The sequence below is a fragment of the Sarcophilus harrisii genome, chromosome 6 (genome assembly GCF_902635505.1).
Source record: "Sarcophilus harrisii chromosome 6, mSarHar1.11, whole genome shotgun sequence".
Classification (NCBI taxonomy): domain Eukaryota; kingdom Metazoa; phylum Chordata; class Mammalia; order Dasyuromorphia; family Dasyuridae; genus Sarcophilus; species Sarcophilus harrisii.
In genome coordinates, this window is record NC_045431.1 from 199684665 (window position 1) to 199699646 (window position 14982).

At 39.9% G+C, this 14982-nt stretch overlaps 1 protein-coding gene across 2 annotated transcripts in view; it reads right to left on the bottom strand.

Moving 5' to 3' along the window:
* INSC (INSC spindle orientation adaptor protein) overlaps positions 1 to 14982 on the bottom strand; it is a 157577-nt gene that overhangs the window by 99512 nt on the left and 43083 nt on the right. For both annotated transcript variants that reach the window (XM_031942023.1, XM_031942024.1), the window contains exon 2: positions 13933 to 14033. In XM_031942023.1, the coding sequence (XP_031797883.1) occupies positions 13933 to 14033 (101 nt within the window). The remainder of the gene's footprint in view (positions 1 to 13932; positions 14034 to 14982) is intronic.

Below are 14982 nucleotides of genomic sequence, written 5' to 3' on the forward strand. Positions count from 1 at the left end.
AGAGTTCTAATGAGAAAGACACCATTCCATATATGAAGGAGCTCTGCTTAGATGGAAAGCCATCCACCTGGTGCTAACTTAAGAATCTCTCTGAGTCTCGGTTTCCTCTTCCCTAGGGTAAAGGCATTGAACTAGGTTGTTTCCAAGAGTCTTTCCAGTTCAATGATTCTAGAAAGATCTCTAAAACAATGCAAGCCAGTGAGAAAGCAGTATTTGATGTACACGTGGGAGTCAAACCTGGCAGCAATGACGTAGTCAACATCTATATGGCTGTTTGCTATATGACAATAAAAAATTGATTTTCTTATTAGATTGGAACCTACCCGGGGCCAGAGACATGCTCCCCAATCCTGGAAATCCCAGATTCTAACCCAAAATCCATGTCAATCACATCTTAGAAGGATTATTCTGTAAGGACAGGCTTGCTGCCACATTTGCTATTATTTGAGGATTTTTTAATTGATCCTATTTCCATGAATTCTTACAATATTAGACAGGGCACACATGTAGTGGGGCTATTCACATTTCTGATGTCATAGAGCTGTTAGAGATGTTAAAAACTATCTTGCCCAACCCTCCCCCGCAGCAAGTCCTAGCATCCTTCCCGCAGCATCCCTCAAACTAGTTATCCAGCTTCTTCCTAGATCCCTCCAGGAACAAACTGACATGCAATCTGGAAGGACACATTTACTACTGCATCCTATCTTAGCCTGGGTCTCTCCTCCCTGCAGCTTTACTTAATCCAGAAAAGACAGAGCTTCATATCCCATCTCAGGAATTCTTAAAACTAAGTCAAAAGGACCTTAAGTACCAGCAAGTCCAGACTTCATTTCACAAAGCTGGAAAGTGAAACTCAGAGAGAAAGAGCTTGTCCAAGATCACTCCATCAACCAGAGGGCAATGGAGTCAGGGCTGGCCTCTGGGTTTTCTCCTTAGAAAGGCAGAGCTCTTTCCACTCGACCCACTTCCTCAAAGACATGCAAGTTTCAAGTGAAAAAACGTTCTTTCAGTGACCTTTGGAACCAATGACTATAATTTCTTCTGGCTCAACATTCTCTGGAAGACATGGTTTCTGCCAAACTCTCTGGCTCTCTCTACCAATTAAATCTTTGGCTTCCTTTCAGAGAGATTATTTAAACTAATCAAGATAAGATTCTGACTTACTCTTTCCCCTAAATAGCCATTCCTTATCAAAGGAGTGTGCATATGGCTCCCAAAAGTATACTAGAGCATCTGAAAAGACTTAAAGACACTGTCATTCACTCCTCACATGACAGTCACCATTTAATTGATAGGCTACAATTAGACACATACATTAACATTAAATATGCACCTATAATGTATCAGGCACTGTGCAAGATAGTAAGGTATTAAGATTCCCCACCCTCATGGAATTTACATTATGTATGGGGAGATATCAGATATACAAATAAATGTAAAGAAAAGACATACAGAATAAATGACTGACAAATTCATTGAGAGAGGTAGTAGCAATTGGGGGTGTTAAGAAAGACTTTGTGTAAGGGGTAATATTTGAGCTGAACTTTGAAGAGAGCCAGGGGGAACAAATCACAGAGCCAGGAGATGGAACATCGATAGCCACAAATAGCGACAAGGCTAGTTTGGCTAAACCACAGAGTGCATAAAGGGATTTTCTCTATAAGAAATCTGAAAAGATAGTTTGGATTCAGGTTATGAAGGGCTTTGGATACATAGCAGGAGAATTTTTATTTTATCCTAAGACAATGGGAAGCTTTTGAAGTTCATTGAGCAGAGAAATAACATGACTGCTTCAGAAACATCCCTTTGGTAGCTGTGGGGAGGATGGATTGGAAAGAGAAAAGAGCTGAAGCAAGGAGATCGATTAGGAGATTGTAGCAATAGTCATCCCCAAAACCTTTAGCAGAAGGGCTGCAGAAAAGAATGCCTTGTATTAGCATCATCTCAATTTAGGGATATCAAAAGGCAGTCTTGGTCCAGGGCTAGGAAAACTCAAGCTTTTTCATTCGTTTTTTCTTCAATAGTATTTTATTTTTCCAAATACATGTAAAGATAGTTTTCAACATTCATTTTTGTAGAACTTTGTATTCCAAGTTTTTCTCCCTCTCTCCCTTACCTTTCCAGTCCCCAAGACAGCAAGCAATCTTATATGAGTTAAATAAGTACTATCTCTTTAAACATATTTCCATATCTGTCATGTTGTGCAAGAAAAAAATCAGTTGGTTATTCTTTTATGTTAAAGAATAAGTCACAGAATCCTAGAAGCTCAGACAGAGAAGGGAACTTAGAAACTGCCTAGACTAACCTCCTACAGGAATCCTTCCTACAGCTTCCCCTAAGGCTGGTTATCCAGTTCTGCTTGTATCTCTCCAGTGACATGAAGCTCCCTACCTTCTGGATCAGTCAATCTCATTGCTGGACAGCTCCAGTTATTAGGAAATTTTTCCTTGACATAAAAATCTGCCTACTTTTAACTTCTACCCATCTGTGGGGGTTCTGCCTCTGAAGTTAAGTAAAACAATGCTAATCACCTTTTTTCTCCTACACAGGAGAAGTCCTTCAGATGTATTGGAGACAGGATCAGATACTTTCTGCTCCAGGTTTAATGTCCTCATTTCCTCCAGCCTATCTTCATGTGATAAGGTTTATCCCTCTCCATGACCATTACCCTCCTCTCATCCAAGAGGTTTCTCATGGGGACAATCGAGGGACAGCAGAAAGAAATACCATTTAGGGGATGGAGAAACCAGGAATCCAGCCCCAGTTCTATAATTAAATCACTGTTTGGGTCATATCTCTTACCTATTTCCTCATCATCAAAATGAGGGACTTAGATTTCTAATTGCCCTTCCAGGTTTGACATCTCACGATCTCTGATGAAATAACAATTCTAGACATGACATGGATGTTTAGTAAGTAAGATATTATCCTGTTTGAAAAGGGGAAAATGTTGAATCATTGCTTCTCCCCCCCCCCATTTTAATGAGGTCACCTCCTGTTTTCTTGTGGATTTCTTTTTGGGAGCTGGAATGGAAGAAAGAGTTTTTACTGGCAACGCAACTTAAACAGCAGAAAAATATCCAGTTATCTAATTGGCAATTACTGTCTGCACATTTCACCGCATGCTTAGAAATAGCAATGCAGCAGAAAGCAAACCGACCGCAGTTCAAGAGAGCACATATGCAAGCTATTATCTGACCAAGAGACAGTCTCACATTCAGCTGCCCCAAAATGATTGCTGGAGAGCTTAGAAAAAATCTCTCTGACAGGGGCCCAGAGGCCGACTGGAGAGAATGGGATGTGTCGTTTTAACCTAAGTCATCAGCTTTCTTTGGAAGCCCCCATTTCTAGGGTCTGTTCCCTCAAAACCAGACCCAAAGAATTTATTTGTGAAACTGATTTAATGCTCTGTCAAGACCCCAAATCAATACAGTGACATTTAAATAAATGATACGAATGGCATTTCCAATTTCTCTAATACTTAATTCTCTAGTGAGAGGAACAGTCTGGTATGGAGGATATTGAGCTGACTTCAGTGACAGGAACAAGGGGTTAAAATTCTGCCTCTGACTAGGCAGGTTTGTATGGTCCTGACCAAGTGAAAAATCTCTGAGATTAAATTGTGGAGAAGGTGCCAGCCTGGACTGATAAAGGGAGCTTCCTCTTCTGGGAATTCCATATATGTACTCATTTAATCAGAGGTCTAGCCTTTATCTCTTAATTTTACAAGTGCTTTATGTTTAAACTATAGCGGATAACTTGCTGTCTAGAGGAGGAGGTGGGGAAAAGGGAGGGAGAAAAATTTGGAAGCCAAGGTTTTGTAAGGGAGAAAATTATTTTTGCTTGTATTTTGGGGGAAAACTATTATTAATTTTTTTTATTTTAAATGCTGTCCCCACAATTATGGCAGCTAAGTGATGCCATAGTGCATAGAGTGTTGGGTCTGGAGTTAGGAATATATCTACTTGAGTTCAAATCTAGCCTCTGATCCTTACTAACTCTGTGATCCTGAGCAAGTCACCTCATCCTGTTTGCCTCAATTTCCTCAAATGTAAAATGACCTGGAGAAGGAAATAGCATATTATTCCAATATCTCTACCAAAACTCCAAATGGGGTCAGGAAGAGTCGAACACAACTAAAATGACTAAACAGCAACAAAATTCTCTGCAATAGATATAACAACAGGTTTTCCTTTTACAGATCAAGAAAAGTCCTATAGAGGAAAAGTAACTCCATAGGCACATAACTAATAAGTCCCATAAAAAATATGGAACTCATATCCAAGTCTATACTTGACCTGTGCATACATTCACTCGCTCACGCACTTGATCCCTCATTTATAGCATTACAATAAATACAAGAGGAGATTCCAAAAGTAATCATCATAATTACAAACATTAATCTCATTTGATTCTCTTAATAACACTCTGAGATAAATGTCATTATTATCTCCATTTTATGGATGATGAAACTGAGGCTGGAAGAGATTAACATGCCATTCCCAAGGTCATTGTTGTTATTGTAATTGTTTTTTGCTGTTGTTCAGTCTTTTAGTTGGATCTGACTCTGGGATGCCATTTGGGATTTTCTTGGCAAAGATACTAGAATGGTTTGCCATTTCCTTTCCCCTCTCATTTTACAAATGGGGAAACTGAGATAAAGGGAAGTGACTTGCTCAGGATCACACAGCTAGTAAGTGTCTAAGGCTGGATTTGAACTCAAGAAGGTGAGTTTCCTTGACTTCAGGCCCAGCCACCAGCAGCCCTGTTCCCCCAATCAATGTTGGAGCCAGGATTGTGATAAGCTGTAAATTCACATTCAGGATCAAGTCTAAAACTGAAAGCAACACGTGAGTCTGTCTAGTCCAAATTCCTCATTTTTTAGTAGAAATTGAAGCCTAGAGAAATAAATTGATTTGTCCAAGGATCCAGAAGTTCTTACATATCAGAACCGGGATCACAAATTCAGTGCCACTTCCTCTGTATCATACAAGGTGGGAGAAGACCAGGTCTGCCTTCATGGAGTTTATAATCTCATAAGGTCTTCAAATTATCCACCTCCTAAACTTCTTAAATTTTACCAGAAGCAGGTTCACACTCATCCTCCTCAAATTCACCCATCATCCCACAGACCAGGCACAATGTCCAGGCCAGCCTCAGCCAGGAACCCACAAAATCATGAACAGTGAGAACCAGCCCTGTGCTGCTAAAACTGCCTGCCAAGAGCTCACCCCTGCTGTATTATACTGACCTCTGGCTGCTCAAGGTTCCCTATGGTGCCATCTACCAAGGGTGTGCCATGGAACTGCCCTCACTGGACCTGCCCATCTTCTCGGGGCAGAAGGGGTGTTAAACCAAGTTCTGACCTCTTCTTTCCCCCCTCTCCTAAAACTGGGTTTTTGGTTTTATTTGTTTTGCCTGAAACCCATAGTCAGTTATTTATTTGTTTCTCAAAGCCAACACCCCTACTTGCAGAGCTAGAGTCCAAATAGCCTTGACAAGGAGAGGATTTCCAACTAACAAAGGCATAACAAGACATTTTTCTTTTCATATAAAAGGGAACAATGAGGCTGCCGAGGGAAATTCTGTTCCAGTGAAACAGAGCAGAAAAAAGTCAATTATGCTCCATTAATTATTTACCAGCTGACAATAACTGTTGGTGTTATTCCCTGTGAAAGAGACTTGGAGAGCAGAAAGCCAGAGGAAAGACACAGACCAGAGGCCATCATCCCCTCATGAAAGGGCATCGGGTTCAACAAATTAACCCCTTGGACAACTTGCGGGGAAAAAGAAGCTGATATTTTCTATGAACAGGGCCTGCTTGCATTTCCCCATCTTCACCATCACCACCATCAATGGGATGCAGTTATTGGGTTAGTGCCCCTGGGATTCTGTTCACCCAAACCCTTTTGGAGAATATTATAGGCTGATTCCAGACTAGGAAACATTTAATAGTTATAAACCACCCACCCAACCTCACACCTGTCTCCAGCCTCTCATCAGCATAACTGGACCCTGAATACTCAAGGAAAATATTTTAATATTTATTTTAAAGGCCCTTCCCCAACAAAAACTATTTTCCCCTCAAATTCAATTTCATTAAATTGTGAACTCCTTGAGGAGAGGGACCACCTTTTGCCTCTTTTTGTACCCCTTGAGCTTAACATAGAGCCCGGCAGTAGGTGCTTAATAAATATTAATTAATTGATGGAAAGTACTCAATGAATATGTCAGCTAATAATCCAACACACACATACACACATAAACACACACATCCCTTTCCCTGCCATAGAGAACAACTATTTATTTCTAAAGCACTTCCATGTTTTACATCTGTTTCCTCTTATCATCTAAATAACCTTACAATATTAGCTCATAGGATTTACTTAGATCATACCAAATGGTCTTTTTTGAAGTTGGGAGAGCAAGAAAATCAAGACCCACATTTTGAAAAGACATACCCAAAATCACAAAAAATAATAAGTCAGAGCTAGTTAGGTCTTCTAATTCCAAGTTAAGTATATTTCCACCCTACCATGGTTGAGAGAATAGGAACAAAAATCTGCACTTCAACCTAGTTACAGATGAATATATTTGCCTTTCTCTCTTTTCTCCCACCAGTTTACCCTTATATCATCTTCCTGACAGAGCTCACCTTCTCCTACCTGTGCTGACCACACCCTGAAGAAGCCATGTTCCAACGGAATACCTGTTCTAGATCAGGGATTCTTAACTGGACAGAAGAAGTACTGCAAGGATGCTCTCAAGGGCAATCCAAGAACTTTAGAATCATGGGAGACACTGACACAGGGATACCCATCATGACATGCCCTCATTAGAGAAGGGACTCTGCTCCATGAGCAAAGTAGAATTGAAGTAGCTTAAAAGAAATGCAAGATGTGCAAAGTTAGAGACATCTCCACTCTAAATGTTCATACAGATTATTTGTGCCTGACCTGCGGTAGAGCCTTTTGAATTCATATTGATCTGATCAGCCATGGTTGGACATATTCTACAGTGACCCTGACATACTGATGTCATTTTGGTCTTCTCTGATTACAAAGGACAATGACCAATCCTGGTTCCCTTGATAAAATCCAACATCAGCTCATAGGATTCATAGTATCAGGGAAGAATCTCACCATTGAAAAGGATTTCAGGGGTCCCTAAATTCAATACACTTTAAGACAGAAATACTCTCTACAATATGCTCAAGGAGTTGATTAGTTGTTATCCTTTGTTCTTGAAGAGGGCCAAAATGACATCATTATATTAGACTTGAGTTACAGTGTGTCTGGCTGACAAATCAGACCAACATGAGCCTGGAATGTCCTGCCACAGATCAGACACAGAGTCCCTATGGACATTTGGGGTGCTTCTCTCGCTTTGCACATCCCAAGTTTCTTCTGGACTAATTCAATTCTGCTTTACTCAAAGAGAACAGTACCTTGTCTGATGAGGGTGTGCCATCTGGGTGGTCCTATGCCAGTGTCTCCTGTGTCATGCAATTGATTCTAAAGTTCTTAAGAGACACCTTTAGAGTGTCCTTGTATCACTTTTCCTAACCACCTTGTGAGCACTTGCCCTTTGTGAGTTCTCCATAAGATAATTTTTTTTTGGCAAGTGTACATTTGGCATTGGAACAATGTAGCCAGCCCAATAAAGTTGTGCTCTCTGCAGAAGAGTCTGAATGCTCAGCAGTTGAGTTCAAGAAAAGACCTCAGAGTCTGGGATCTTATCCTGCCGGGTTATCTTCGGAATCTTCCTAAGACAATTCAGATGGAAGCGATTCAGTTTCCTGGCATACTGTCCGGTTTCACAGGCATCCAGCAGTGAGGTCAGTACAACGGCTCTATAGACCTTCAGTTTGATGGTCAGTCTAATTAACCTCTCCTCTCCCATACTTTCCTTCGGAGCTTCCCAAACACAGAGCTAGCTCTGGCAATGTGTGTGTCAATCTCATTATGAATGTGGACATCCCTGGAAAGTACACTGCCAAGGTAAGACAACTTATTCCCCAGCATTCAAAATGTCACCATTTACTGTAACTGATGGTTCCACATCTGGATGGTGTGATGTCGACTGATGGAGGACCTGTGTTTTCTTGGTGCAAATTGTTAGACCAAAATTAGCACGAGCAGGAGAGAATCGATCCATACTTTGTTGGATCTCAGTTTTGGAGGCTGCACTGAGCGCACAATCATCTGCAAACAAAAAACCACGCACCAATAACATGGCTGAACAAATCATGCTAAAAAAGCACGGGAGCAAGCACACAGCCTTGTTTCACTCCAGTGGTGACTGGGAAAATCCAAGAGCATTGCCCATTGTCCAGAATGCTATCATAAAATCAACAGAATATACTGATGAACTTCTCTGGGCAACCAAATTTGAAATGATTTTCCATATGCCCTCAGAATTTACAGTATGAAAGACCTTAGTCAAATCTACAAATATTGTTTACAGATTTCTATTCAGTTCCTGGCATTTTTCCTGGAATTGTCAGACAGTAAACACCATATCAAGTGTTCTGTGGCCCTTTCTGAAGCCACTCGGGCTATTTTTCTACCTATAGAGTCAGCCTTTTGAGGAGGACTTTGGCAAGAATCTTGCTAGCAATGACTAAGAGAGAACCTCCTCCCCCCCTCGCCCCCCCGTGATTGTCACAGCTCAACCTATTCCCTTTACCTTTATAAAGATGGACAATAGAGGCATCCTTGAACTCTTGGGGCATAACTTCCTCTTGCCATATAATCTGGAAATTTTCAGTCAGCTTTGTAGGAGCAATGGATCCCCCACCACCACCATCTTGTAAATCTCAGCTGGAATAGAATCAGCACCTGGTGCTTTGCCACATAAAAATAGCTACTGAAATTGAATACCTCTTTTTCAGTTGGAATTCACCTGGGGAGTGATTGATTTCAATTTGAACTAAATGGTCAATAGCTCTAGCTTTGATTGATGATGGTCAGTTGAGAACACTATGGAAGTGTTTGGCCCATCTCAGGACTCTTGGCTCATTAAGAAGGCAGATAAAATTCAGTTTTATGCTGATAATAACAATCCAAAGCTTTTTTATGATGCACTGAAGGCTGTTTATGGGCCAAAGATCTATGGTGCAGCTCAACTACTCAGTGCTGATGGTACCATGCTGATTAGTGATAAGGACAAGATCCTAAAATTATTCAGCCTTTGCCTGAAAAGTATCAGTAAAATAAAAATTTTTTTAAATCACTGCTTCCCAGAGGAACCCAGTTCACCTCTAGATAAATCTCTCTGAAAAGTTCTTATTTGTTTTGACATTTTTTCTTTACATGGAACAAAATATTAATGAGTATCTGGTAGAGGTAACATCTGACTTCTATCTATATAATACTCTAAACACTTTACCTTAGTTTACATTCACAGAGACCATACAAGGTTGATGCTACAGATTTCAATAGGCCGATTTTACAGGAAACTAAAACTAGAAAACTTAAATTGTGTGTGGTAACATGGTTGGTAAAGATATGTATTAGACATAGTGAAGTTGAAGCTTCCCCTAGGGGTTCACTTCCTCTAGGTTCACTGTTCTTCTCTCTATGGTTGCACATCTCAAACATTTTTAGTCTTAAGATCCCTTTGTACCCTTAAAAATTATTAATGATCCCCCCAAGAGTTTTTATTCATAAAACACTATATCTGACACATAGTAAGTTTTTTCCTTGTTTTTCTGGAGCTAACACAACAAATTCCTTGAATGAACCCCCCCCCCAGATCTTTTTTCACAAAAACTATGGTTCATGCTTCATGCATCCCATCCCATACTTGACCAATTGATTTTTTGAACCCATACATAGAATTTTATATTTAATTCTGTTACCTGGTAAGATCTTTCTAGTTACTACTTTAGGCCCAATGTATTTTATTTATCCTTCCCAAGATTGTGTTACATGAAAATTTAAAAAACATGTCATTTATGATTAAATACAAGTAAATGATGAAAATATTAATAAAATATACCCCAAATCAGGGGTCCTTCACTAGAATCTCTCTAGGTTGACATCAGTTCTTCCCCTTATCTCTTTACACTCTCTCATTTAGTGATTATATGTGTGTGCATGTGTGTATACATAATAAGTCCCCTAAATTTAAGTTCCATCTCTATGCAGATTTACATAGAAGCAATATTTAGAAACTGACTGTGTATATGGATGAGTAAGATTCTTTAGAATTGACAACAACCATAAACTATCAGGTTGAGTGGAAGGAAAGATAATGGTGTCCTCATAGAACTATATCTGACCATAGAACTGGGAACATTCAGATGCTCTAGAAGTTACTAAATTGCATGCCTTTCAGCTCAGTTATATCATTACTGAGCTTATACCCTAAAGAGATAAAAGAAGAAGGAAAACGTCCTTTGTGAGCGAAAACATTTGTAACAGCCCTTTCTGTAGAAACAAAGAACTAAAAACTAAAGGGGTATATCTATTAATTGAGGACTGACGTAATAAATTATAGTATATTAATGGTATGGAATCCTGTAAAGGGCTGAAACTCTGAGTAGGTGCACTGGAATCAGACAACCAAGCACTTAAGGCTAATTACTGATTGGACAATACTCTATTAGCATATGCTTGGAAAATGGCCCTTTCCACTATTCTGGGCTGACTCGATCTTTTGGTGTATACAGAGAATTGTGGGAGGGATTAGGAAGTCAAGTAAGACAAGCCAGAGTCACTTTTGTGGTGGATAAGGAGAAGGGAGGTCATGGAGAGCTTGTGTCCATTCCCTTCACTTCTCCCCCTAAAGACCGAGAATAAAGACCAAGGACTTTTGCTTATCCTGACTCTGGCTGATTCGAAGGCATCCAGGGTGCTAACTCACAGAATCCTATAGTTCTATAAGGAATGATAAAAGGATCATTTTCAGAGAAATTTGGGTAAACTTGTGAGAACTGATGTGTAGAGAGCTGAACAGAACTAAAAGAAAAATTTGTACAATAACACCAAAATTATAAAGAAAAAAATCAAAGACTTTGGAATTGCACAAATAGAAAAATGGTCTTCCGTGGACCCCTCAATGACTCACCCTAGTTGCCAGACAAGACTCTGACACATACACATGCACACATATACATCCCCTCTGATAAGGAAGAAAGGAAGATATAAAATAATGAACCCTTCACTGAAAAATTAGAAGGGAATCTTATCCAGTTCAATTCCTCTCCCAATTTAGGCATCCCTTCTAATGACCCACAATAAGAGGCTCACCTCCTGAAACAACCCATCTTTAGATAAATCAACTCTAAACTATATTTCCTAATATTGAGGCAAAGTCTATTTCTCTGTGGGCTCCACCCATTGGTCTTATTTCTCCTCTTTAGAACTCTGACAAATAACCAGGAAATCAAAGAACAAGTTTGATTAATTCTGTCTCCACATCTCTTTCATTAATACCCTATTTCCTCATGAGTCATTTCACAATATTACCATAGCCTCCTAGTTGGGCTCCTTGCTCCTTGTCTCCTTTCTCCAATCCATCCTCCACACAGCTATCTTATTGACATTCCCCCATTAATCTGACTGTGCCTCCCTCTAGACATACACACTTAAAAATCCTCACTGGGTCCCTGTTGCTTCCAGAAAAAAAATACAAAATTCGCATCTTAGCATTTAAAGCCCTTTACAGTATGGTTCCCATTTATCTTTTCAGTCTTATTTCATATTAATCCCATTCAGGAATAGCTCCATTCTTTTAAAAAAAATGGCCACCAACTGTTCTCTCTACATGTTTCAATAAAGACTGGATGACCGCCTGTCAGGTATTATATAATGGGTATTCTTTCCAAGTGTGGTTGGGTTAAGTGACAACTAAGATCCCTCCCAATTCTAAGTTCTGCCATTCTGATTCTTGACTCTATATTCTTGCACAAGTATCACCCTCAGACCTACTATCTATGACTGTAATTCCATCTACTGGGAAAGTTGTGGCTGTGGTGTGGGAAAGGTGTGGTGAAATCTCTGGATTTCAGGAGTTCTGGGCTAAGGCACACTAAACTCATCATTAATATAGTGAGCTCTCTGGTGAGGGCAGGGAGGATTACCAAATTGCCTAAGAAAAGGCAAAGCAGTTCAAGTGGGAAATGGAACAGGTCAAAGTTCCTATGCTTATCAGAATGGGAGTAACTCCCACAATTTCAGCCTGAGCAAAATAGGATGCTCCAGTCAGATAGAAAGATGGATTGGTAAAGAGAGAGATAGATGAATAAATAAATGAAAAAAGTGAATAAGTAAACAAATGAATAAGCCAACAGAATAAAAATGGATGGATAGATAATGAATGGATACTTAAATAGATGACTAGATGGATAGGCAAATAGAAAACAAATATTCATTAAACACCTACTGTGTACCAGAAACTGTGCTAAGTACCTTACAAACTTTATATCTTACAAACTTTATCTTATTGATCTTCACAATGACTCTGTGAAATAGGTGTTTTTATTTTCTCTGCTTTACAATGGAGGAAACTAGGCAGACAGAGGCTGAGTGACTTGTCTAGGACAACACAGCCTGATTCACATTACTCCGCCACAAATGGAAGGCAAAAGAATGTTTCTAGAGGACAAGTTGATTTGGCCACACACATTCCCTTGTGTATATATGGTAGAGATGGAGTTTGTTTAAACAGATATCATGTCATCTAAATAATCTCCTTCCTGTTCCACACACATCAACTGGTAGTCAGCCTTCAAAGCCCAGTGATGAACTGGTATTTCCTTCACATACACACACACACATCAGCTGGGGAACAAGGTCAGGACCCTCAAGACCAAAAGCCATCACTTGACCTCTTTTCTTTGAAAAGCCTAGAAAACCCTCTTTTCTCCTTTCCCTTTCTATTGAAAAAAACTACATTTCTTGACCTCAGATGATGGACTCAGAAGATTCATGGGCAGATCTCCCAGAATCAGAAGGCATGCTTCTCTATAGGAATTTCCAGTGAGTGGTAAGTTCATACCAGTCCTGGGATGTGTGCCCATCTCCCCACTTCCCTCCCTTCTCCTCTCTCTTTTTCGCTTTTCTCTCTATCTCTCTGTCTCTGTCTGTGTGTCTCTCTCTTTTTCTCTCTCTGTCTCTTTATACATATATTTATATATATAGATATAGATATATTTATACACACACATCACCCTACTCATATCTTTTGACTATAAGCCAGTGAATATAACCAAAGTGTGATTGCAGATCCCTAATGGAGAAGGAATTTGAAGTATAATTGGAGAAAGGAGAATCAGTCAGAGAATTTTAAGCTATTATTAGGGGTTTTGGACAATATTAGGAAGATTGTTTCCAAAAAGAGAGACACTTTTTCACTTACTGTCCTAACTTTCTTAACCTTAAGTATTTACTTCTATCTACCCTAACTAAATAAATTTGTGCCAATTTATTTGAGTTCAAACTGCATCAAGAAATTTCTGTCTTCTTCCCTTCCCTTCCTTCCCTTCTTTCCCTTCCCAAAAAGAGGAGGCTTGCTATGTTAACTTATTCCAAGGATAGGAGAAGGCACATTCTTCAGACTATTATAATGATAATAATGATAAAATTAGGCTCTAGAGAGCTCAGAATCTTTTACATTCATGACATTTTTCTTCCCAAAATTCTTAAAGGAAAGAGGGGAATATTTTCCCCATTTCCCAGAAAAAGAAACTGAGGTACATAGACAGTAGGTAACTCCTACTCAAGTCACCTAGGGAAGCTTACTGAAAATAGATCCGATTTTTCACACTCATCTGATTCTCACTTTCCAAGATTTGACATCCCCAGGAATGGTCTTTTCTAGACTCAAAATCTTAAGGCTAGAGCTCAGGATGAGAAATGGGGAGAAGGAGAAAGGGAAGATTCAAAGACTGTCAATCACTTCCTAAAGCAGGGTCACAACACTTACCCTTGCCCGGGCAATGGGATAGAATCCAAGTGGCTAACCCCTGGGAATGCCATCATGTTTATTCCAATCTGGATCAGGGCCTGGTCACAACTGTCTGGTCCCTGGAAGGAAAAGAAAATATAGTTATTGGTGACAGCCTGGACCAGGAGCACAGAGCAAGGTCAAGAAATCAGAAAGTTAAGGACTTTGGAGACTATATCATCCAATCCTCTCTTTTTATAGGAGTCAAAGAATGGCTTTCTTAAGATCACACAAAGGTAGAATTTCAGCCCAAGAACCAGCCTGAGACCATCTTGACTTGTAAATTTTCATTATGACATCTTCTTCCTTGTTGAGTCAGAAACTAACCTTTTCCTCAGTCATACTTTCTAGTTTGGACCACCCATTAAGGTCATGTGTCCCTGTCTCAGGAGCCCAGCCAAATCAAGACTTGGGACCTACTATGAGGCAGCCTGCTCTCCTCCCAGAATCCTCCCCTGACATTAACTGGATATGACCCCTTGGACAATTTGTCTGAGCCTTCACATTCTCATCTGTACAATGGGGGATGTTTTCCCTGCCTGAGTCATGGGGAGACCTTAAGATTTAGGGTACAACTAAACCATGCAAAAAGTCTCAGACCCAGAGGATCCTGAGTATTCGCTTTCTGGAGAATAGCCTCATCATCATACTTCACACATGCATTAGAGCTCAGACATAATTCCCCCTGAGAGAAGAATTGGCCCGTAATAATGCACTTGGGGGAGAGAGTCCCTATCTAGCTAAAATCTGCCTGCTCCTTGGAGATTGATGAAGAGAACTTAAAATGCATTTGTTTCTTCTTAATGGAAAATTCCCGATCTTTAGCGAATGTGATTTTCTTTCTTGGAAGACTTGCCTCAGTGTTCATTTGTGAGACAATCTGGGTCTTCCCTCTACTGAAAGTGTATAAATCACTAGGGGGCCAATCCCTATTACATTTGATCTCAGAAGTTACAAGAAATGGTTCATTTTCCAGCGGGTGTCCTACAGCTAGAAGGGACCTTATATAGAGCCCCATAACTTCATTTA